This window comes from Chiloscyllium punctatum, chromosome 15, assembly GCF_047496795.1.
Source record: "Chiloscyllium punctatum isolate Juve2018m chromosome 15, sChiPun1.3, whole genome shotgun sequence".
Classification (NCBI taxonomy): domain Eukaryota; kingdom Metazoa; phylum Chordata; class Chondrichthyes; order Orectolobiformes; family Hemiscylliidae; genus Chiloscyllium; species Chiloscyllium punctatum.
In genome coordinates, this window is record NC_092753.1 from 55,224,929 (window position 1) to 55,249,480 (window position 24,552).

Genomic DNA, 24,552 nt, shown 5'->3' on the forward strand with positions numbered 1-24,552 from the left:
GAGAACTTTATTGAAGCATGTGCATTCTGAAGGGCTCGGCAGATACATATTGAGAATTTGGAGTTACAGGGTATTTAACAAATTGGGAAAGTGGAACCAGTGGAATGCAGCTAGGGTATGTACTGAGACCTCGGCTGTTTAGAAAACAACCGAGAGTATTGTGTTCAAGCTTGCTGATGATGCAAACCTAGACAGGGATCTAAACTGAGGAGGGTGAAAAGAGGTTTCAGAAGAATATATCCAGATTAAGTGAGTTGACAACAAAATGTCAGATGGAAACTAAAGTACAGATTTCCAAGGTTACTGATAACAGTAGAAAGGATACAAGCAGAAGTCAGAGGACAGAGTTAATATTCAGCTACAGCAAATAGTTTGGAAGAAAATTATCCTTTGTTGCAAGGGTATTACAGAACAAAAGTAAGTTTTGCTATAAAAATATAGAACACTTGTGACAATGCACCTAAATATTGTAGGAGAAAGTGAGGACTGCAGATGCTGGAGCTCAGAGCTGAAAAATGTGTTGTTGGAAAAGTGCAGCAGGTCAGGCAGCATCCAAGGAGCAGGCAAATCGACATTTCAGGCATTGATTCCTGAAGAAGGGCTTATGCCTGAAACGTCGATTCTCCTGCTCCTTGGATGCTGCCTGACCTGCTGCGCTTTTCCAGCACATGAATATTATGTGCAGCTTTCCTTTCCATCTCAAAAAAATGATGTAATTGCTTTTAAAGTGACACAGTGAAGGTTCACTAAATTGGTTCCTAAAAGAGTGCTAAAATACTGAGTCAATTTACCTGATATTCTCTAGCATTTAGAAGAACAGGGTGATTTCATTGAAGCTTGTGCATGCTGAAGGGGTTTGACATGCAAATAATTTTTTTTCTGGATCTGGAATCTGGAAAGACTGTTGGAGGTGGTAGAGGCACATTGTTTCAGGGTGAGGAGTCAGTCATTTAATGTAGAGATTAGAAGTTTCTTTGCACAAACCTGTTAACAATTTATGAAATTTTCTACTTAAGACAGGTGGATGCTCTCTGGTTGAGTCTGTTAAAGACTGAATCAAGCTCTTAGAGATATGGGAATATGTGGAGTGAACATGAAATGCATTTGTCAGAGAATTAACAGTGACTATCTTGAACAGTGCTACAGGTTCAGAGGAACATTTGCTTTACTACTTTTATTTTCTTATGTTAATTTGTTATATTTGGATAAAGTAATATTATTGAAGTGCTGTGTTTAGTTAAATTTATATTGTAATATACATTAAAACCCATTGTCATGTGGCAAGTGTAATGCTTAGCCTCCGATTTTCTTTGCGGAACAAATTTTCTCTTGAACGGACGAAAGGAGTATTCCATTGTTTACCCAAACCTAATTTTTTTCTTGTGTAGCAGCATGATCATTTTCACTCTTCGAAAGCAAATATTTTAACTTGGACTATTTCAAAAACAGTTTGAAATAGGGCTTAGGGAGTTTTTCAAAAGGGACAGAAGTTCCCTCGATTTGATTATTTTGGACATTTTTATATTTGGATCCTGTCTTCCACTTTACTGGTAGATTCTATTTGTGTCTTTGTTACCAAGAGTTTTATTCTTCTGGATGGCTTTTACTTTCCATTTCCCCATAAACTTGAGCTTATCCAAACCTCTGGTGCCCAAATCCTAATTCATACAATTTCTGTTTATTTTTCACCTCATTGTTACCCAGTCCATCAGCGTTCAGGTTTTAAAATTCTCACCCTTTATTTTCAAATTGCTCACTACTTCCCCATTTCATTGCTTTGTAACCTCAACCAACATTGCAACCTTCCAAGTTCTCTGCACTTCTCCAATTCTAACCCCTTGCATACTTTTTATTTTGAAGTGCCGTATGCTTTTAGCTGTCCAGCCTCAAAGTTCCTGAATTTGCTCCCTAAAAGTGTCTGTCCCTCTGTCTGTCCCTCTGTCTGTCCCTCTGTCTGTCCCTCTGTCTGTCCCTCTGTCTGTCCCTCTGTCTGTCCCTCTGTCTGTCCCTCTGTCTGTCCCTCTGTCTGTCCCTCTGTCTGTCCCTCTGTCCAAACTTTAGGTCAGCTGTCTAAATATCTCTGATTGTGTGTAATCTTTGTTTAGTAATGCTGCTGTGCAGTAATTTACAGTGATGTGCTAAATTCAACATACTGCATAAATGAAAATTGTTGTCCATTACCGTCTCTTTATGCTTGCAACACAAATGTTTTGTTACCAGAATACACCTTCACATTTCATAGATTTAAAATTTAATTATTTTTATTTAGCCATCGTTATTTTCTCTTGACACAATAATGCAGCTTTATTGTATTTAGATATTGAAAATAGCACTGCACTGTGTTTGTAAAAACAGCGGTTACACTTCTGTAATCCTATTGACCTATCAAAGCTACTTTCTTCTTGCTGTGCTGTTTGATGATTTGTGTAACCTGTCCAATTTATTAAATGAACTAGAAAGTAGAAGGGATATGCATTTATCACCCTCATTATGGTTATATGGAAAACACCGGTCCTTTATATTCTACCACCCCCTTCCCCCAAGCTCCTCTTGTAAGCTAACTTTCCACTGGGTCTTGTGAAAGGTTTCCTCTCCATGGCACTATCTCTGCTTCAAAACATGATATCATCATCACCTTAATCCTTCCATCCTGGCCAAATAGCACCCATCTCCACCCACTTTGTTAAATGTCAATTAAATTGTTCTTGTCGCTGTTTTTTTGTGACTTCATTTAAATCTCTCCAATCCAGCTTCTTCCATTCAGCATTAAAGTAACTTCAAACAGAAGACACAAATGATCTGTTTGTGATTAAGTTGCATCATCCCTTGTCAGCCATAAGAGTTAATGTATTTATTGACAATAGAAGAACTGCAGTGGAACAAGCAATAAATGCTGGCCAGTGATGTCCATTGCCCATGAGCAAATTTTAAAACAAAATTCCTGATAATTTCTACCTGAAAAACCAATGTCAGAATTGAAATGCTGCACTATACATGTGCAGCACTGTGCATTCCTAGCTCGCAGAGATGTCTTTAAAGAAATTTATGCGACAGGTACAGTATCTGAATTATTGTACCTGAGCAAATGAGCACAGTGTTTTTGTTTTAACTAATTACATTCACAACAGTTTTTCAGTTTTGTGTGTACAAACAGCAAAGAAACTTCAAAAAAAATTTTTAAATGAAGTTTACTCCAATGACTGAATCACAGAAATCCCTACAGTGCAGAAACAGGAAATTAGACCTAACAAGTCCACACTGACCCCCTGAAGAGTAACCTACCCTGACCCATTCCCCTACCCTATTATGCCCAGAACGTTGATTCTCCTCCTTGGATGCTGCCTGACCTGCTGCGCTTTTCCAGCACCATGCTCTTGACTCTGATGCTCCACCATCTGCAGGCCTCACATTCCCTTAACCTATTACTCTACATTTACTCCTGACATATACCCCTATGCATCCCTGAAAGCTATGGGCAATTTAGCATAGCCAATTCACTTGACCTGCACATCTTTGGATTGTGGGAGGAAACCGGAGCACCTGGACGAAACACATGCAGACACGGGGGAAAATGTGCAAATTCCACACTGACAGACATCACAGGCTGGAATCAAACCCGGATCCCTGGCGCTGTGAGACAGTAGTGCTAACCATTGAGCTACCATGCCATCTGAGGAGAGAACAGTTTTAAAGATGATGATTTTTGATTGCAGGATGCAGACACAATGGCCGCAACTCTAGAAGTTCACTGAGGGCTCCACTGATGCTATTGCACAAGTTTCTTGAGCACATGAGTTATGTGAGATGTGATCAACAAGTCAGCGATGGCACTTTTATATCAGGCAAAAAGGCATACAAAAGCAAAAATTAAAAAAAATTTTTTCAAAGGGAAGCATTAAAACAAGGAGTTCATACAATTTTCTCCAAAACTTTATCAAATTCCATTGAACTGCTATCATGCTGTCCCATTCTCCTACATATCCAAAGGTAATCAGAACATCACTTGCATTGAAGCTCACAGCCTTTCCAGGGACACATGTTTGGTCCTTTCCTTTTTATTATCTGCATGCTGTGCCTCTGACACATTAGCTGCAGACATAGGGCCAGTTTCCACATGCCAGCGACACACTATTCTGTCCCTTTGCACTGCATTTATAAAGTATTTCTGTGTTATCAGGCAATCATTTCAAATTTCTGTCTTGTGATGAATTTTAATTTTGTTTACATTTGACATTAGATGGACTAAAACTATTATCTTCAGCCCACCAAGTCTGTTCTGTTGTTACTCATTCCATTTTCTATTTCCACCTCAGAGCCTATTGAGCTGAACCACTCTTCCTATATAATTTTTCTGGAGTAGCTCCCCATGCTCATCATAAACTTGCACATGCCTTCTGATGTTGCAAAGGAACACATGTAATTGAGGGAATCAAATTTAGATCTGTGAAGAAACTCCGGCATGATAGTAGGGTCACTCTTAAGATTGAACACCTCTGCTTCATTTCACAGCTGAAGACCTTAATAATACCACAATCCACTCAATATGGTGTGCCTTTAATGCTTGCTTTGTTGACTTCCTATTCTTCACATTTCATAAAATTCACCGTAGTCAGAGTTCTGCTGTTGCATGCATTTTGTCCTACATAACTATTATTTCAATTGGTAATGACTTCCATTGATTTGTTCTATCCTGTTCCCTCTTTAAATCCACATCCACGCACTCATTCCTCCTGTCCTTGACTGAATTTTTATTCCTTGACTTTGGGCATCTTCTGTAAGCTGATACTCCTTCCTCACTTTTTCGCTTTCTCTTGTCCTTGCCATTTTAAGCAGTAAATTTAGATTAAAGTGTCTTGCTTTTCTGAGTTATCCTTCTCATATCTCACTACTTTCTGAAAAAAATCACATTTGTCTACAAATAAGGTTGTCATCACTGTTCGATTCATTGGTGATTTTCTTTTTCTATCTTGAATTTCCACGCTCCTGTCTTGGAAGTGCTTGAGTATAGTTTTACATTAGAGACACTAAAAATCAGGGAAATTGTTGAGCTTCATTAAATAAGTGCTGCTTTTCTTTCAGGGGCTGAACAAAGGTCAGAGTTCACATTCGGCAGGCCCTAATAGTGAACGACCTCTCTCTTCCACTGGGCATTCCCAGCATTTCCAGGCAGCTGGCACTGGTATTCAGAATCAGGTTGGACATCCTGCCATGCCTAACAATTCACTAACAACACAGGGGGCTGCTCTCAATCACCTCTCCTCTTACACTGCTACCTCAGGTGGACAACAAGGCATTACCTTAACCAAAGAGAGCAAGCCTTCAGAAACTGCATCAACAGTGCCTGAGACGACCAGGCATTCTGGAGGGACACCAAACAGCACTGCCAGCGTAGAAGGACTTCCTAATCATGTCCATCAAGCTATAGCAAATGCTGTTTCAAGTTCAAGTCGTGGAGAGTCCAAGTCACCAGGTGTAATTAGTTCAGACAATCCTCAGCTCTCTGCCTTGTTGATGGGAAAACCTAGTAATAATGGGGGTTCTGTGTCTTGTGATAAAATTAACAATATCCATCCAGCTGTTCACACAAAGACCGAGAATTCAGTTGCCTCTTCACCATCTTCAGCTGTTTCTACTGCAACTCCATCTCCTAAATCCACTGAACAAACTACTGCTAACAGTGTTACCAGCCTTAACAGCCCTCAGAGTGGACTGGGACATACGGTCAATGGAAAAGGTGTAGGGGAGGACTCTCAAAGTCCCTGTAAAATGGACCCACCATTAACTGCTCACAAACCTAGTCTTCAAGTTGCATCTTCAGCCTCTGTCTCTATATACCCCAGTTCGTCAGAAGTGCTAAAGGCATGCAGGTAATTCTGTTTACTTAAAAAATACTGTCTTAACGAATGAGGTTTTGTCAGAAAATGTTGCATATTACTGTTACTGCTAAACTGATGATTTAGAGCATTCTAAAATTGCAAGTGGTGCAAGGATCAACTCTGCATTAAGCTGAAACTGAATATTATCTGAAGTGTCAATGTTGTAATTGCCCAATTCAGCCTCATGCAGATTTGGTGGATAAATAATTGTAATTACTACAGAGAGTAATTTTAGTAAAGCCACTCCCTTTAAATTACAAATTGCTACAAAAGTATGACATTTTATGGCTGATGACTTCATTTTTGTTTTCATTGACAAACCTTCCTTAGCAGGTAGAGAAAGCTTGTCGGCTAGTGATAGCAGTAGTTAAACAAAGTGTGTAGTTGCTGCCAAATTGGTATGTTTGCTCTAGCTTACAGTTACTGACAGAACTACCTCTTCAGGAGTTTGTCAGTGGCTCACAATATTTTTAGTTGTGTTGTTGCATTTTAGTTCTTTCAAGTCTCCCCAGAAACCTCTTTCTCCACCAAAATTCTTCATTAGCTTGAACTGTGTCATTATATCAATGTTGTCATTGTAAATAAAAGTCAAAGGGTTGTGAAAACCTTGGAGAAATTGTGGAAATTTCCAAGAAAAGGAATATGACTTTTCTGACTTTGAACATAGTTTCAAACCTTCTCTGACATCCATTTACCCCACCATGGTTGTTTGCTTTGCATATTTGGAATCCTGTACAAGTTTTGATATTGTCCTGCACGATGCCACCTGTTGCCACCAATGGCATACCAGCAGCAATCATTGGCCAAGAAGCTTTTAATTGGGGATGAGATGTACGCCAGATTGGCCACAAATGACTCTCAAAACAACTGCTTTAGTTGATTTAGTAATCTGAGCCAGATTCCCCACGCCTTTTTTGTTTGCTTTGTGGGAGCAGAGGAATGTTTGTCGATGTCATTTGTAGATTTTTTTTTGTTGCAGAGGCAGATGAATAAGCAAGTGATTTCTTCCGAACCAGATTACACTTAACCAGATAAGGTAGAACAGGATCAAGCATCTGGTGGAGGAGATGAAGTGATGCTGCATGTCTTTGGTTGAGATGTATTTACCTATATTTTTTGGAAATGTCTAAATGGTTTCTTCAACAAAAGAATTTTATTTTACTGAAACTGGCGGAACTGTGAATTAGCGATGTTTCACTTTAATGCAGCTAGATTCTTTCCCTCTCCTGACGAACCAAAATGGAGCTATTTCATTTAAGCACAAACTTCCCTGCAGTTTCACCCAGGTTGCTCCTCCTTTTCCCCATGCTCTTTCATTTTACATTTTGTTTTCTTATCAACCTCATCCATTTTTTCATCACGGAAATTGCTGGAAAACCTTAATAGGACTGCCGGCATCTGTGAAGAGAAAGAAGTGCGACGTTTTGAGTGCAGTGACGTTTCTTCAGAAGACCTGTGTTTTTCCAACAATTTCTGTTTTTGGTTCTGGTTTCCAGCACCTGCAGTTCTTTGTTTTTTTCATCATTTTGTTTAATCGTCACTGAGTGCAGAATGTGCTAACTTGACTTTTGGCAGTCTTGTAGAATAGATAGAATCTTGTGCAACTCGAGAAACCTTGGTGTGTATGCTTCTAGTTTTTTTTAAACACTAAAATGACTGAGTTAAGAGTGTTGATGTTTTGGTGATATTATTGGCCTAATGTCAAGATTTATATAAGTAAGATGGTGTAACTCAGGCAACTTTTCTTAAATATGTATTTTCTCTGTACTGGGAGAAAGGAATTCTTGGATTTTTGTCATATGGTAAAGGAAAATTTATTGCAGATCTGTAACCTGAAGAGCTTCGAAGTAGACTGCAGTTTATGTACATTGTAAAACCCATATCAAATCAAAAGATAAACAAAGATTTTTTTCTATTGGAAACCGTATATAACCTGAGGTAAATGTGAAACAATTCTTAGGTTGCATTTATGTAGAATTTTTTTTCATCTTGCAACTTTGAAAATCTCTTCGGTAGCAGCTACCAGGAGTTATGTACTGATGCACGTTCGGAATGAGAAATAAGTTCACAGAAATCTGGATAGATAGTTATTTTGAGATTTTACTTGAATCTGATAGTAAGTTAGATGTTTTATGCCTCTTTCTGCAGATGACCAATTCCAGACCACCTCTCTTCCAGTGAATCTGGGAACTCTCTTTTTGAAAACTTATGTTTTGAGGAATTCTATATTGGGTTAACCTAGAATTGAAAGCTGTAATTTTCTCTTGTCCAAAAAGCTACAAATTTTTGTAAAAAGCGATGGATTACTTGATGATAAAATGGCAAATGTGTACAGTTTTTAAAATTTGTGGTTTTGGCAATGCTGTTTCAAACATGGTAATTACCACAGTAAATAAAGGCCAATCATAGTTCAATTATAATAATTCTTTAAACTGGATTATTAGCTGTTTGAGAAATATTAAACAGGAAAATGAGACAAATTTATTAAGCTGTATCTGGTATTTGTATGAAATAGCAAAAGTAGGACCTTGATACAGGTTACTGTTACATTGGTTGAATCAGTGAATTTTAAAAAGGTAAGTATTGATTTTTAAGTTGAACAGTTCTGTATTTCTACAGTTTGCAGTTTGTGTTTCAAGTTACCTTTAAAAAAATAATTGAAGTATAGAAATTGATTAGCTAGCAAATTTAAGGTGGATTTATGCAATCGGAAGTTGAACTGATTATTCAAAGAAATAAAATCTATTTTGCATGTTGTTAATGACTAATTTAAATGTATTTTTCAAAAGAATACAATTTGAGACAGGATTAATAATCCCCTGAAATATTCTTTGAAGTTTAGTAATTGGTATACTCATTAATAAAATGAAAGCTCGCTGACTTAAATTTGTTTCACACAGTTTATAACTAGTTTTATCCACTTAAGTCATACAAGTAAGTTATCTATTCAAACAATATGTTGAATTTCAAGTTTGGTTCCTTATGAGAATTAACTCTAAGCAATTTGATGTGTTCAATAAGGCTTTTTAAAGGAATCCTATGTTTGTTTTGATTGCATTGGCTTTCATTGGTATTAGTTTGTCCACTCATTTGTTCATCTTTACCTTATAACTTGTTCCAGAGTTATTAGGCACTACCTTCCACAGACCATTTTTCAATTGTCAAGTATGTTTTACGTACTAAATCTCATATGGTTTCCATTTCAAATGTTTTATTTCCAAGTTAGAACTGTTATGTCCACTTGCAATTTTGTCAGCTTCCTAAATGAATGTCCATTAGTTATCTAGGTATTGATCATTAACTATCAAATGCTGCTGTGATGACAACTTGACTGTATCTAAATGGCTAAGCAATTGTTTAACAAGGTGCCTTCAGTCAAACATCCTATGTAGGGAGAATTTCAGCCAGTTGGACTTGAAGCCGACAATTCCATCTTTAAGAAATGATGGTAAAACTTTTAAGCTTGAAAATATTCCTTTGCAGTAATATCTGTAGTACAGCAGTAATCCACAAGAAACCTTTCTCCTCTTTGTGCCTCTGTTCCCACTGCACATGAAAATTGGACAAACAGATTATTTTCACAGTACCTTCTGGTACTGCGTTTAAGTTCTTAATGGTCCTGGCTTTGTTTTTTGCTATTTTCTGCTGAGAATTCTCAGCAGTGAAAATTAAATGGATAGTCTGCTAATGTTTTTCATCTATATTGTATCACTGCTTTTAATATTGCTAATTTTATTAAAGATAAGGGAAATTATAGCTGGAAATCATTCATGCTTTCTCTTTGATCTGCAAAAGCAAAATTCCATTTAATTTTGCTGTAAATTTTTTGGTAGAACATTTTATAATTTTGTCTGATGATACAGAAGGTATGAACATGTAAAATTTAAAAGGTATTCATTACCCTTTTTGTAACAGTCAAATGGTCTGATTAGCAATATCTTCCCACACTGAAATTACCCATTTGAACGTACACAGGAAGTTCTCTGCTTCATCCTTAACATGATGGCGTGGTTAAGGTGGTTTTCTTTTCGATTAGTGTATGATGGCTCAGAACATAGCTGCCTATTTTTCTGGGTTAGAGACACCACAATTCTATTTTAATTGCAGTTTAATTTAACAGTTTTTTTCATGTCCGTGGCTTTTGAAGCACTAGGGTGATGGGGAGGCTGTAACTGCTTCTGTTGAACCATAAATTGTATATTTAACTTTTCAGCACTTGTGAAATCCCTGCTGTGGATTTCATGAAAGTTATTAAAATATATTTGACACATTTGTTTTGTTGGGTCAGGAGGTCTTGTTGTTTGTTACAGTGCTGCCAAATGCACTTTTTATTAATAAGTTTCAATACAATTTTCATCATATATTTCTAACTTGGTGAAAAGCATTTGCAACTACCCCTGTCAGAGACAGTAATTGATTAAAATTTATATGTAGGTTATTAACCTTTCCATTTCAGTTATCAAATTGGGTTTGTAAAGTTTAAATTTGTTTGCTCTTCAAGTTGATGAATGTTCATATTGGGGAATTGCTACTTGCAAATTTAAACTTAAAATTCAGACCTAAAATTCAGGACCATTTCCAAAAGTATGCTAGTGTGATATTTTCTTATTTATATTCCCAGACATCATAGAGTCATAGAGGTGGACAGCATGGAAACAGACACTTTAGTCTAATTTGTCCATATGACCAGATATCCTTAATAAATCTAGTCCCATTTTCCAGCTTTTGACACACATCTCCTTCCCCCACTCTCTCTCCACCCCCCCCCCCCCCCCATCCCACCAAATCATTCCTATTCATATACCCATCCAGATGCCTCTTAAATGTTGTATAAGCCTCCATCACTTCCTCTGGCACCTCATTGCATACATGAACCACCCTCTGTGTGAAAACGTTACCCCTTACGTCCCTTTTAAATCTTCCCCTCTTGCCTTAAGTCTATGCCCACTGGTTCTGGACACCCCCACCCTGGGGAAAAGTCCTTGTCTATTTACTCTAACCATGCCCTTTGTGACTGTATAAACCTCTAAGGTCATCCCTCAGCCTCTGATGTTTCAGGGAAAACAGCCCCAGCCTCTTCAGCCTTTCCCTACAGTCCGTTCTGCTATAATGTGCATTTCTTCAATGCGAATTGGCCATAACGCAATTGAAGAATTTAGACCATTATTTGTGGAACACAGCCATACCTGTATTGGCTGTATTGCGATTCCATTCCCATTGGTTTAAATGGTGCCGCTATTACGTGATTTTCTTGTAACGTGGGATCACACAGGAGTGGTGCTATCGTGTTATATCAGAACAGACTGTATAGTTTGAACCCTTCACTCTTAGCAACATCCTTTTAAATCTTTTCTGAACACTTTCAAGTTTTGCAACATTCTTCTTATAGCAGTCAGACCAGAACTAAATGCAGTATTCAAAATGTGGCCTAACCAATGTCCTGTACAGCCACAACATGACCTCCCAACCCCTGTCATCAATGCATTGACCAATAAAGGCAAACATTCACCAAATGCCACCTTCACTATCCTGACTACCTACGACTCTACTTTCAAGGAACTATGAAGCTGTTTGTCCAAAATCTGTTTGTTCAGCAACGCACTCCAAAACCTTTCTATTAAGTGTATATGTCATGCTCTGATTTACCTTTCAAAAATGCAGCACCTCTCATTTATCTAAATTAAACTCCATCTGCCACTCCTCGATCCATTGGCCTATCCAGTCAAGATCCCATTGTACTCTTGCGGTAACCTTCTTTGCTGTCCAGCATACCTCTAATTTTGGTGTCATGTACAAATTTTCTCCTCTGTTCACATATGAATTTATGTAAATGATGAAAGAGACTGGAGGTTGGCTACTGTGGTGCCACTATTTAAGAAAGGTGGTAAAGAAAAGCCATGGAGCTATAGACCAGTGAACTTGACATCAGTGTGGGTGAGTTGTTGGAGGGAATCCTGAGAGTCAGAATTTACATGTATTTGGAAAGGCATGGATTGATTAGGGATAGTCAACGTGGCTTTGAGTGGGAAATCGTGCCTTACTAAGTTGATTGAGTTTTTTGAAGAAGCACAACATAGCATTAGTAAGGGCAGTAAGGTGGACATAATCGATGTAGACTTTAGTAAGGTGTTCAACAAGGTTCCTCATGGTAGATTAGCTAACAAGGTTAGATGGTATAGAAAACAAGGAGAACTAGCCATTTGGAGAGTTCTAACCCAAGCCAATACTGTGGAAAGAGATCAATCTGAGACTGATCCACTTGGGAAAAGGAATAAGTCAGTCAGGGCAGCCAGGAACGGCGGAGACTAAGGTAGGAATGATAAGTTAAATGCATTTATTTCAATGCAAGAGACCTAACAGGTAAGACAGATGAGCTCCGCGGAATTGGGAACATGGGACTAGGATATCATAACAATTTCAGAGACATGGCTCAGGGATAGACAGGACTGGCAGCTTAATGTTCCAGATACAAATGCTATAGGAAGGATAGAAAAGTGTGTGTTGGGGGTGGGGGGGGGGGGGTAGAGAGAGTTGGGGTTGGGGGGGAGAGAGAGAGAGAGAAGGAGGAGAGTGTGGAGTGTGTCGTATTTGATTCGGGATAATATTACAGGTGTACTTAGGGAATATGTCCAGGCAAGTTATTTGGGTGGAACTGAGAAATAGAAAAGGGATGGTGATCTTATTGGGATTGTATTATAGGCCTCTCCAATGGTCAGCAGGAAATTGTGAAGCAAGTTTGTAAGGAGATCTCCGTTATCGGTAAGAATAATAGGGTGATTGTCATAGGGGATCTTAACTTTCCAAACGTAGGCTGGGGCTGGCATAATGTTAAAGGCTTGGATGGAGAGAAACTTAAGTGTGTTCAAGAAAATTTTCTGATACAGTATGTGGATGTACCTAGTAGAAAAGGTGCAAAATGTGACTTTTTGGCAATAAGGCTGGGCAGGTAGCTGAGGTGTCAGTGGGAGAGCACTTCGGCACCAGTGACCATAATTCTATTAGTTTTAAAGTAGTGATGAAAAGGGATCTAAAATCAAAGTTCTAAATTCGGCAAGAAGTTTCAAAAGTTGACTGGGGACAGATAAAGGAATGGCTGGAAAATGGGAAACCTTCTAAAAAATGAGATAACCAGAGTCCAGCGACAGTGTGTTCCTGTTTGGGTGAAGGGCAAGGCTGGTAGGTGTAGGGAATGCTGGATGACTAGAAAAATTATGGTATTGGTTAAGAAAAAGAAGCAAGCATATGTCAGATATAGACAGAGATCAAGTGAATCCTTAGAATATAAAGGCAAATGCAGCATACTTAAGAGGGAACTAAGGAGAGCAAAAAGGGGACATGAGATAGATTTGGCCTATAGGGTTAATGAGCATCTAAAGGGGTTCTACAAATACATTAAGGGCAAAAAGGTAACTTAAAAATCAGCAAGGCCACCTATGTGTGAAACTGCAAGATATAGGGGAAATAGTATCCTATGTTTTCTTAGTAAGGGTCGGTTAGTTAGTGTTGTTTGAGTGATTGTTCTGTGTTTTGCAGCCATTCTTGCCAGCAATGAACATAGCTGGTATCATGTCACTTTGGATCCTTGCGGTCAGCAGACAGTGAGGCAAATTTAATCCTGTCAGCCTGCAATGAATTTATCCTGGACCTGGAAGTTAAAGAACATTGCAGCACAGTCCCCTCAAATTTTTTGAACAATTTAAGTGCTTGAGGATTATTTGCTGGTTGACCTATGTCTACATTACCTTTCGATAAATCTTGAAAGTTACCTACCACCGTTACTTAAATATTTTTCTGACACTATTGTGTGCAGTTTTTTGATTGTTTAAAAATTAGATGTGCATAGATATCCTGTACATGTATTAAATCATTTTACTGTAAGATGCTGTTATGAATTATTTGCATATGTATGCCTTTTTGAGGTTTCTACGTGTATGTTAAGCTCTTTTATTCCATTGAGTCAAAATTAAATTGAAGTCTTTTAACAGTTAAATATAATGCTATAAAGTATGTGCCAAGTACACATGGGTGCAAATTAATGAAAATGTTATAAAAATGATACCTATTTTTCAGAAATCTGGGGAGAAATGGTTTATCTAATAGTAGCATTTTACTCGATAAGTGTCCACCTCCTCGACCACTACCACCACCATATCCACCGCTGCCAAAGGACAAGCTAAACCCTCCTACGCCTAGTATTTACGTAAGTTGGATGCAACATGCTGCTCCAAATTAGGGCTAGTAATTGACATCTTTGTACTTTTGTTTTTGTGACAAATCAAAGCAAAATCATCAGATATTTTGTCACCTAAAACCACTTTACCTAAGTTTGAGATAATGCAATCAATAATTGGTCTAAATATTGATCCTGTTTAAATTAATTTTGAATGTTAGTTGCAGCTGACGTTTAAAAATATTAACAGTACTGGTGTCAAATGTAACTGAGTGTTCTTTACATTAGTTCAAAGCTTAATTTTTAATTTTAAAGCTTATTGTAAAACATTTTCTTGTGCAGTTGGAGAACAAGCGTGATGCTTTCTTTCCTCCACTTCATCAATTCTGTACAAACCCTAACAACCCTGTTACTGTAATCCGTGGCCTTGCTGGGGCTCTCAAGCTAGGTAGGTGTCTGAATATAAGCAACATAGTATTATTAATGTTTATTATTGTGACTCTCTTCTCACTTTTGGGATTGGTTTTTACTGGTGCTGCTTCTTCCTAATGGCATTACAGCTGTTTCTACACCCAAGAGCTGCAATCGTTCAAGAAATTAGCACACCATCACTTTCTTTATTGGAGTTAGAGATGGGCAGTAAATGCTGGCCTAACCAAAGACACCCTGAATGTATGTTGTGTTTGAAAAATATTCAGTCTGATGTGCTGTGCAGCAAAGAATGAATCTCCTTTATAATTTCATCACACCCTGAGAAGGGGATTGCTATATTTTTGGATCTTACTGTTATGTAACATGACCCAAGCAACAGAAATTAATTAACATGAAATTTAGTCATTGAATGCTAGAAGTAATGGATTGGATCTTTCAGTAAGAACATATTGATAATTTTGTGAACAATAATATACTGCAGAAATTGCTTTAAAGGTATGTAGTTTCATTGGATTCATCTTTATTTTTAAAATGGAGGGAATTATCAAATTATTCTACACAAAACTGAATAATATATCAATATCAACTGCTCATGTAACAATTCACTGCATTGCATTCTTTGGAATAAAATTATTTTGTGTTCCTGACCAATAGATATTTCTCAATATATTGCTATGTACTCCTATTTTTCCTGACTTTCATATTTCCTAATGTAGTGATTGTGACAAGGTCAGTCAGGTTACCTCACAAAATAGGAGTTCCCTGATTAAGGCTGTTAAAGTGGTAAAATCAGTGAATTATGGATGACTGACATAAACTGGTTCTGTTCACTCAGAGCTGGATGGAAATGGGTTCAGTTTGAGGTTTAGACTCTGCAGTGCATGCTTTAAATTTTCCCACTGGGAAGCTATAGCCAGTTGAAATTCAGGAATGGCAATTCCATCTGATATGGTGGGGGGGGGTCTTCAATACTGGAAGGCACATGGCTGGTTCTGCAGCACTCTGTTATCAGCAGCCCAAACAGAAAGTTGCATACTGATAAATTGAAGATGGGGTTTGAGAATTTGAGTGGCAAAAGGAGGCATATTTACTTTTTATTCAAAACGTTGCAGTTAACTGGCCTGGATCTTTAAGCGGCAATTTCTGTAGAAGGCAGCCAGTGCTTCTTGTCATGGATCCATGTGGGGCGAAGATGATAGATATTGGGCAATGCATTCCAACCTCCCTTCCTGCTCATCACCACCGTCATCACACCTCTCTTTCCCCCACCCCCAAGCTATTCATGTTGCCCATTGTAATCAGTTTAATGCAGGAAAGGGACTTGCGTTCCTCAGTTGACAATTGCTTTTAACCACTGGCAGATTATAATAATCCTGAGCCTCCCATCTTCAAAATGGCTGAGCTGAGATCATGATGGGCAATTGGTATAGTGGCCAACAGTCAAGAGTGCGTACCATTCTAATCTGCACATCTAATCCTTTATATATAAAAAATGTTTGGCCAAAATATCATTCACACTCATTGCCTGCTATTTGTGCAGAATGCAATGTATGCGATAATACTGTGACATTGCAGAAAACCTTTATTTCTCACTACAGTTTATTGAAATTTATAAACTAGGCCCTGAAGTAACAAAAGATTTACTTTGTGCTACAGTAACAATTCCCAGCATTTGCATTGTGTGTAAACCATTGGCCCATACATGTATAGATCTAATTTATGAAACAAATTCTGAATTCTCGTAGACATGTTCCTGGACTGCTACTTGACAATGACAAAACAGGCATTTTCAATCTGAAGAAGTGACAAAGAAACTTGTAGTAGTGTTAAGATACAATTTGGTCTCAACAGTGTTGGAAACTGTGCTTAGGATAAAGTGAGGACTGCAGATGCTGGAGATCAGAGTCGAGAGTGTAGTGCTGGAAAAGCACAGCCGGTCAGGCAGCATCCGAAGAGCTGCCTGACGTCGATTCTCCTGCTCTTCGAATGCTGCCTGACCTGCTGTGCTTTTCCAGCACCACACTTTCGACCTTGAAACTGTGCTCAATTAATACCCTCTAAATGTACATTATGGTTAAAATAAAATAAAATCTATCAAGGCTTTAGCAAAATGCCAGTGAAGAGATGGCTGCTGTTTTCGTCCTGTTGCTAATGCAATTTCTTTGTCCTTTGGTTTATTTTGAATTTTTAGTGGAGGGTAAATTTTTTTCTTTCAAACTTTTGATTATGATAATTCATGCACACATTAATTTTGGTCTGTTGCAGATTTAGGTCTTTTTTCCACCAAAACTTTGGTAGAAGCAAATTGTGAACATTTAGTAGAGGTGCGGACACAACTGTTGCAGCCAGCAGATGAAAACTGGGACTCCACTGGAACCAAGAAGATCTGGCGCTGTGAGAGTAGTAGATCTCACACCACGATTGCCAAATATGCACAATATCAGGCCTCCTCATTCCAGGAATCATTGCGGGTTAGTCTTCTACTTTCTAACGCTAAATGTACTCCCATAGCATATTAAAAATGTATTTTACATTTGCTAGGGGTTTACTTTTATACCTTTTGTTTTAAAACATTTGGTATTTTCTCATCCCTTCCATCAGTCACAAGCTTGACTATGCAATCCTTTAGCAAGGGTTACCCCTGTCTTGACTATGTTTCACCCATGTCGCTGTGATGGTCAAGAAAGTTCAGTAGCACCTTTACTTATTCAGAAAGCTAAGGAAATTTGGCTTGTGCACAAATGCTATGACCAATTTTTATAGATACACCATGGAAAGCATTCTATGTGGATGCATCTCAAAGTACTATGAAACTGCCCTTCCAAAGCCTGCAAGGAACTGCAAGAGTCATGAACGCAAACCGGCTTTCCATCTGTTGACACCATCTATACTTCCCACTGCCTCAGGAAAGCAACCGACCTAATCAAAGACTCCTACCCGGTTATACTCTCTTCCATCCTCCTCTGTCAGGCAGAAGATCTGAAAGTTTGAATACCTGTCCAAACAATTTCAAGAACAGCTTTTTCCTGCTGTTATCAGACTTTTGACCCGCTCAAATGTTAATATTGATCTGTCTCATTCAGCACCTTCTCTGTGGTTGTAATACTACTCAGCAATCAGTTCCACTACCCTGATGTACTTTGTACAGTGCGATCTGCCTGTATAGCATGCAAAATAACACTTTTTTTTTCTGTCTCTAGCTGCATGTGACAATGAGCCAATTAAAATCCTCTCCAAATATTTTATTGTATTGCTTCTGCAAACACTATACCAACAAAATATAATACTACATATAATTGCACATACTAAGAATTCAACAAAATCTTTTTAATCCACTATATTGCATAGTAGTTACAATGCAATAAATGCAGACATCGGTTTAGTGAAACTGAATTTGATGCCATAAATGTTTGTGTTGATCCCTTCTGTAGGAGTTGCTCAAATGTTAATTACCTGACAAGTGATTAAAGTAGTCGCTTCAAATTTATTAATTTATGTGTATTTTATTTTGTTACTTTGAAACATTTTTTAACATGTAGGAGGAAAACGAGAAAAAGAGCAGTCATCACAAAGACCAGTCAGATAACGAATCCACATCCTCTGATAAGTAAGTTTTTTTTTGTCACTGAAGGATACGAAGAATTATGTTTTTAAAATGGAAAATTCATAATTATCGCTTTTATTTTAACAGTGGTAGCAAAAAAAGGAGAGGTCCATTCAAGGCCATAAAATTTGGGACCAACATTGATTTGTCAGATGAGAAAAAGTAAGTCTATGCAATTTTCTAGATTAAAATGTTCAACACCTCTGTGTCGTCATTGCAATCGGACATTTGATGATTCATATTAATTGCAAACCGTATTAAAATCATAACGCACAGTATGTGGTTGCAGCGCAAATATTGTGAAATGATGACTAATATGAATGTATCTGTTAATGAAGTGATGGAGAGCCTACTATATACATCATTTGAAGTAGCATTAAAAGTCAAGACAATAAATTTGAGACAGAACATATGATTGGTGGAATAAATTGCCTAAAGAAGCATATCTTTTATTTGAAGGGAACTGGTTGCCATAATAAAGACCTTCAGATAAAAATGACACCTGATATGTGTTTGGCTTGTTTTTCTTGCTTCTAATCTGTACATCAACAGTCAAAATTATAGTTTGTTCAACATTTTTCATTTTGTAATCATTCTTGAAAAACGGTGTGGATGAAATGCAGTCTTGATTAAAACAAAACTGTTCATCAAAGGGACAATAATACATCTTAAATTCTGTTTTCAATACTTCTCTTAAATCGTCAGTGAAATCCTGAGCTATTGAAAATGACTTAAGTATTCTTTCTTGCTCGACAGATAAAAAGAAAAATACTTTAATTTTATTGCACTGTTTCCCCGTGTTATACTGTGTGACAAATTTAAAAATAACACGTGGTATGAATGAATGAGTACCAGGTGCAACAGTTGTCTCCCATATTGTTTCCAAGAGATGTGAGAAAATGGTAAATTTGTATTATTTGCAAGGTATTGTTTCAGCTTTGGGCTTGCATGTCAGTGATTTGGCATTGTGACCAAAATAAAAGTAAAAATTTGATGAGAGGATGGATCTTTCTTTTTCAGGATTTCATGCACATGCAGCCACACTTTTGTGTGTTCTTGATGCATCATATGTTCAATGTGTTAAAGTAATTGTAAATGTGGCCCTGTGATAAAATTGATCCAATTCATTTGTAAATGTTTTTTCTATGTTAAACTTGCTTTGTATGTAGCTCTATCCCAAAGTACCCTCAGCCCAGTTGTTCATAAAAAATGTAGCAGATATATTAACTTACTTGTTGCTAAAGCAGACAGGAATTTGGCAGTGGCGTCTGATTCCACTGGGTCTCCAACCTCATTATCTGTGTTCTAAAATGTGCTGAAAGTGTCAATCTGCACACCTTGTAGATTCGATCATAAGAGGCAGAACTAGTGTAATGGCATAATAAATTGCTCGCTGTACTCTCTAACTGAATAACCACTTGTATGATTCAGAGGTAATTCCTAGAATAAATTGTTACAGTCCAGATTGAAACCATTCACCCTTTCATGTCTATACTTGCTATTTGCAGGAGCAATTTGGCTAATCCCACTCATTAACATTCCCTGTATTGCAAACTATTTCTCTTAAGGTGCTAATCCAATTCCCTTTGCAAAACCATGATTGAATCTGTCATTGCCATATTCTCAAGTAATGCATTCCCACTCCTCATCACACTGTGTTGCATAAGGTTTTTGCTCATTGTCACACCTCATTAGGGTAGTCTGCGAGAAATCAAGCCCCACGAGTACTGGAGTTGTCACAAAAATTAGATTTTATAAAAATATGTAAAATTCCTCAATTTATCCATTTCTGTAAGAGCCGGGTTGACAGAAAGCAGGGTTCAGATTTTGGTACTTGAGCATTACTGACTTTTAAAAAAAAAAATTGTTGCAGATAAACAATTCTGAACCATCAGCATTTAACTCTACTAGTTAAAACTCTAACGTCCTGATCAAACTTTACATACAAACACATATGCAATTACACAAAAAAGTGTGGAAAGGCAAACTGGGAAGTGAGTGTAATAATTCCTGAGCATAGGATTTGCAGAGATGATCCTTTTGACTTGCAAGGACTTGATCCCTCTTCGTCAGGTACTTTCTGCTTGCTTGCAGGAGTTAAAGAGCAACTGGCTCACAACTAGTAAAATCAGTTAGTAATTAAAAGCCACTGCTGCCAGCAACTGGTGAGAGAAAATAAATACATTTGCTTTAGGCTAAAGGTTGGGAAATAGACACCACTGCTCCTTCAGCAACCAGTGCTCCATTGAGGAGTTAATGGGTCATGGATAGCGCCTAAGCCACTGTGGGTTTCGGAAGGCCTGGGGATCAGAAGTGAGCAGTGGAGCCCAGGTCACTTTGGATAAGTAGATGAGGGTGTGAGAGTAGAGGCCAAGTCTCTGGGCTTTGGGAGGACATAGGGGTGTTGGGAGCAAATGGTGGAGACTATTAGGTGAATGCAAAGTGTCTGCTTAAGTGAATATGGAGTGCTTGGTTGAAGCAAATGAGTTGTATAAAATAAAATTTATTACAAAGTGCTTGAAAAATATGCATCATATGAGTATGAAAATATTATTGTATGTGATGTGCAGATTTCAGTAATTAGGGATGTTACTATCTTGCTTTTATGGTTCTTTTGTTTTTGCTGGCATCACTGGCAGTTTGAATTTGTTTCCTGTGAATTCCCCTGCAGTGAACTTTTTGTCTGTCTCTAATTGTGAATGACAGTGATAGAGCGATAAATGGAGTCACATTGGAAAATTGGTTGCGAAGCACTTTACCTCTATATTTATGTATTATCCAGCAAAGTGATGTGATTTATTAATATGGGATCATGCCGTAACTCTGTTGAATGCTGAAGAAGTAGAATCACTTTGATACATAGGCATCGATCCACAATCTTGACAGAGAAGATTAATTGATGAAAAACCAAATTTTTTTTCTCTACATGAAGTCTAATATGCTTAATGGTAAAGTCCTAGGGAGAGTTGCGGAGCAAAGAGACCTCAGAGTGCAGGTTCATAGCTCCTTGAAAATGGATTTGCAGGTCGATAGGATAGTGAAGGAAGGTGTTTGGTATGCTTTCCTTTATTGGTCAGAGTATTGAGTACAGGAGTTGGGAGGTCATGTTGCGGCTGTACAGGACATTGGTTAGGCCACTGTTTGAATACTGCATGCAGTTCTGGTCTCCTTCCTATCGGAAAGATGTTGTGAAACTTGAAAGGGTTCAGAAAAGATTTACAAGGATGTTGTCAGGGTTGGAGGATCTGAGTTATAGGGAGAGGCTGAACAGGCTGGGGCTGTTTTCCCTGGAGTGTCGGAGGCTAAGGGGTGACCTTACAGAGGTTTACAAAATTATGAGGGACATGGATAGGATAAATAGACAGTCTTTCCCCTGGGGTCGGGGAGTCCAGAACTAGAGGGCATAGGTTTAGGGTGAGAGGGGAAAGATATAAAAGAGACCTAAGAGGCAACTTTTTCATGCAGAGGGTGGTACGTGTATGGAATGAGCTGCCAGAGGAAGTGGTGGAGGCTGGTACAATTGCAACATTTAAGAGGCATTTGGATGGGTATATGAATAGGAAGGGTTTGGAGGGATATGGGTTGGGTGCTGGGATATCTGATCGGCATGGACGGGTTGGACCGAAGGTCTCGTTCCATGCTGTACATCTCTATGACTCTATGACTCTAATAATTCTCTATTTTAAGTGGTCCAGAAGCAGATTCATTTCCCTATAGATTGTAAATTGTACTATAATTACATTAATCCTTGTCATCAAAATATTTTGCTTTCATCCACTCAATCCTGTGTTGCTGTCCTCTAGTTCTCAACACTTCTGCCAGTGGGAGCAGTTTCTCTCTAAATATTCTGTTCAGATGCTTATGATTTTGGACAACTACATCAAAAACACACACTCAATTTTTCTTTTCTATTAAGTGATAAAACTCTGGCTTCTCCTGTTTGTCCATTTAAGAAAAAGTCCTTTCCACTGTAACTGCTCTCATAAATCTTTTCAATTGCAGAATCAGTGCATGAGTGAAGTGGAACACTAGAAACTGCATTCCCATTTTCAAACTATAAGTTAGTTATTTTTTTCATTTAAATTCTTCAACTAGAACAGGTTGCATCCCAGTCTTCTGCACAGCAATAGGATTGTAACCATTATCAGGAAACATGTGTCTCGCTCCCATATGCACGGACACACAATATCCTCATGCTAAATTATCAAGAGTTCAGCACTGTGGCTTCAAGTTAAATTTAGACAATATATATTTAATTTTATATACTAACCTGCTGAGATTACAGCAATTTTGATCATGATGCTGCTATCACTTACGTTTATTGTCGTTTAATGTTGATTTATTTATAACGCTTCAAGCCTTTCTCTTAAACAAGTTTTAGTGATTGTTTTTGCCTTTTAATAATAAAGATGAGAAGTATTTTCAACATTTAGAATTACCGTGGGCAGATTGCACGTCAGTGTGATTAAAAGAATGCAGTACATTACTGAATTTAGTGCAAAACCTTTTATTCATATTGGAGCCAAATTTACTGATGTTAGGAAGGGAGGCAAATACATTGTGAGGAGGGTGCAGAGTCTACAAAAGGTTAAGAGTTGAATGGCAAAAAAATTGAGATAGAGTAAAATTTGAGGAAGTGAGGGGTTGCCCACTTTGCATAGAATACAGACAGAAGATTTAAATGGAAAGAATTCATAGTGCTGCAGCACAAAGGAATCTGAATGTCCTGATACATGAGTCACAAAAAATGACCTTGCAGGTACCTCAAGTAATTAGGAAGACAAATCTAAATTCATTTTAATCTTTTTGATATATTTTAAGTAATTTACTGAGTGGTTGTCACCTTTTCCTTAGAATACCTTTTCTGGATCTTTTTGTCCTGAGCTTCCTTTGGCATCCTTGTAACATTATGCTTAAAATTTGGGGTGCAGTAGTTTGTGTAGTTAAGCAGGTTGTGTGCCACTTGCTGCTGTCTGTGTGTTAATGCTATGGTATTTCATGGTAGTTGTTGTGGCACTAGAACTTGAGTGTTAATGGTTGCAGAAAAGAAATCAAAAACCTTAATGCAGAGCTAATGAATTTTGAAACAAGTTGTGGCAAGTTTTTCCCTTTTAAGAAAAACCCTGTTAATCTTGCCAATTTTTTACATTGGTTATTAAACTCAGATAAATCTGTACCCCTTAACCAACATCACTGTTTAATAACAGATTAGCTGTCATTGTCGTATTCACTATCGAAGAGACCTTGTTTTTGAAATATACTGGATCCATAAAAGGTACCTTTTACTGCTGTGGCAGAGGATGAGGAAAATGTACTTCATAAATTATTATGCTGGATAATGCAGAATGTGAAAGCTGTATGACAATATTAGATTAGTTGTAAGTAATTGAATCTCAGTTTAGTGGTAGTAACTGTGCTGTAGTTGGTCTCCGTGTTAAATGCAACCCTCCAACCATTCCCGTCCGTTGCCCCCAACCACTTCACTTCTGTTCTTCTTAGCTGTGTTTAAGGATCTAGTGGTGATCCTCAGGTTAGGTTTCAGAACATTACAGTTCCCAGTGATACTGCTGGTAGCTGTTGGGGCTGTGATTTCTGCACCTGCTTGATGTATGGAGGGGGTGGTGGGGTGTGCACCGCTGGCCCTTGGGGTACTTGAGGTGATATTTAGCATCTTCCTGTTCTACATCTGATGCAGGAGCTTCCCCAGTACTAAATTCTAGCAGGTAAAGCAAAGGTTGACCTCTGATTGTAAGGATTTAAGTTAAATATAATTATCACATTACCACATAATTCAGTAATATTGTTTGCTGCCAGAGCTTCAACATGAAACTGTCCAGTAAGGGACATAAGAATCTGTTGATACCCATGCAGTAATATTCCTATTATCTTAAACAGATTACGATATAGAAAAGTTTCAAATGCTGTTGAGGAAATGATGGCAAAGAACTGGAATATTAATACAGTTTTTAGCTGTCAGCTATCTTAAACTGCACAGATAATTTGGAAACCAACAGCAATATTCTTGGATGTTGCATAAATATTTGCTGCTTGTTTCTCCAGGTGGAAATCGCAGCTTCATGAACTAACAAAATTGCCTGCTTTTGTGCGTGTGGTATCGGCAGGGAACCTGTTGAGCCATGTAGGGCATACCATTCTTGGAATGAACACAGTCCAACTGTACATGAAAGTTCCAGGAAGCAGGACTCCAGGTTAGTGCTATAACATACATAAAATGTAATTACATGGTTGGTAGATGCAGTTCCATGTCATGATGGTATGTGGCTTGGAGAAAAATTGGTGTTCCTGTGTGTCTGCTGCACTTGCTTTCTAGATGGTAGAGATTGCAGAGTTGGAAGGTGCTAACTAAATATCTTTGGTAAGTTGTTGCACAGCAAATTGTTTTATGCTGCAAGTGGAATAGAAAGTATTTTACTTATGACAATTTTAACATTACCTGGTCAAATTAACGA

General features: G+C 37.9%; 1 protein-coding gene across 5 annotated transcripts in view; it reads left to right on the forward strand.

The window, feature by feature from the left end:
• kdm6a (lysine (K)-specific demethylase 6A) overlaps positions 1-24,552 on the forward strand; it is a 232,939-nt gene that overhangs the window by 167,317 nt on the left and 41,070 nt on the right. For all 5 annotated transcript variants that reach the window (XR_011962542.1, XR_011962543.1, XM_072585169.1 and 2 more), the window contains 7 exons: positions 5,080-5,867; positions 13,947-14,076; positions 14,389-14,494; positions 16,744-16,949; positions 18,018-18,085; positions 18,170-18,244; positions 24,143-24,291. Coding sequence is in view for 3 of the 5 variants with exons in the window: in XM_072585169.1 (XP_072441270.1) it covers positions 5,080-5,867; positions 13,947-14,076; positions 14,389-14,494; positions 16,744-16,949; positions 18,018-18,085; positions 18,170-18,244; positions 24,143-24,291 (1,522 nt within the window). In the remaining 2 variants the exon portion in view is untranslated. The remainder of the gene's footprint in view (positions 1-5,079; positions 5,868-13,946; positions 14,077-14,388; positions 14,495-16,743; positions 16,950-18,017; positions 18,086-18,169; positions 18,245-24,142; positions 24,292-24,552) is intronic.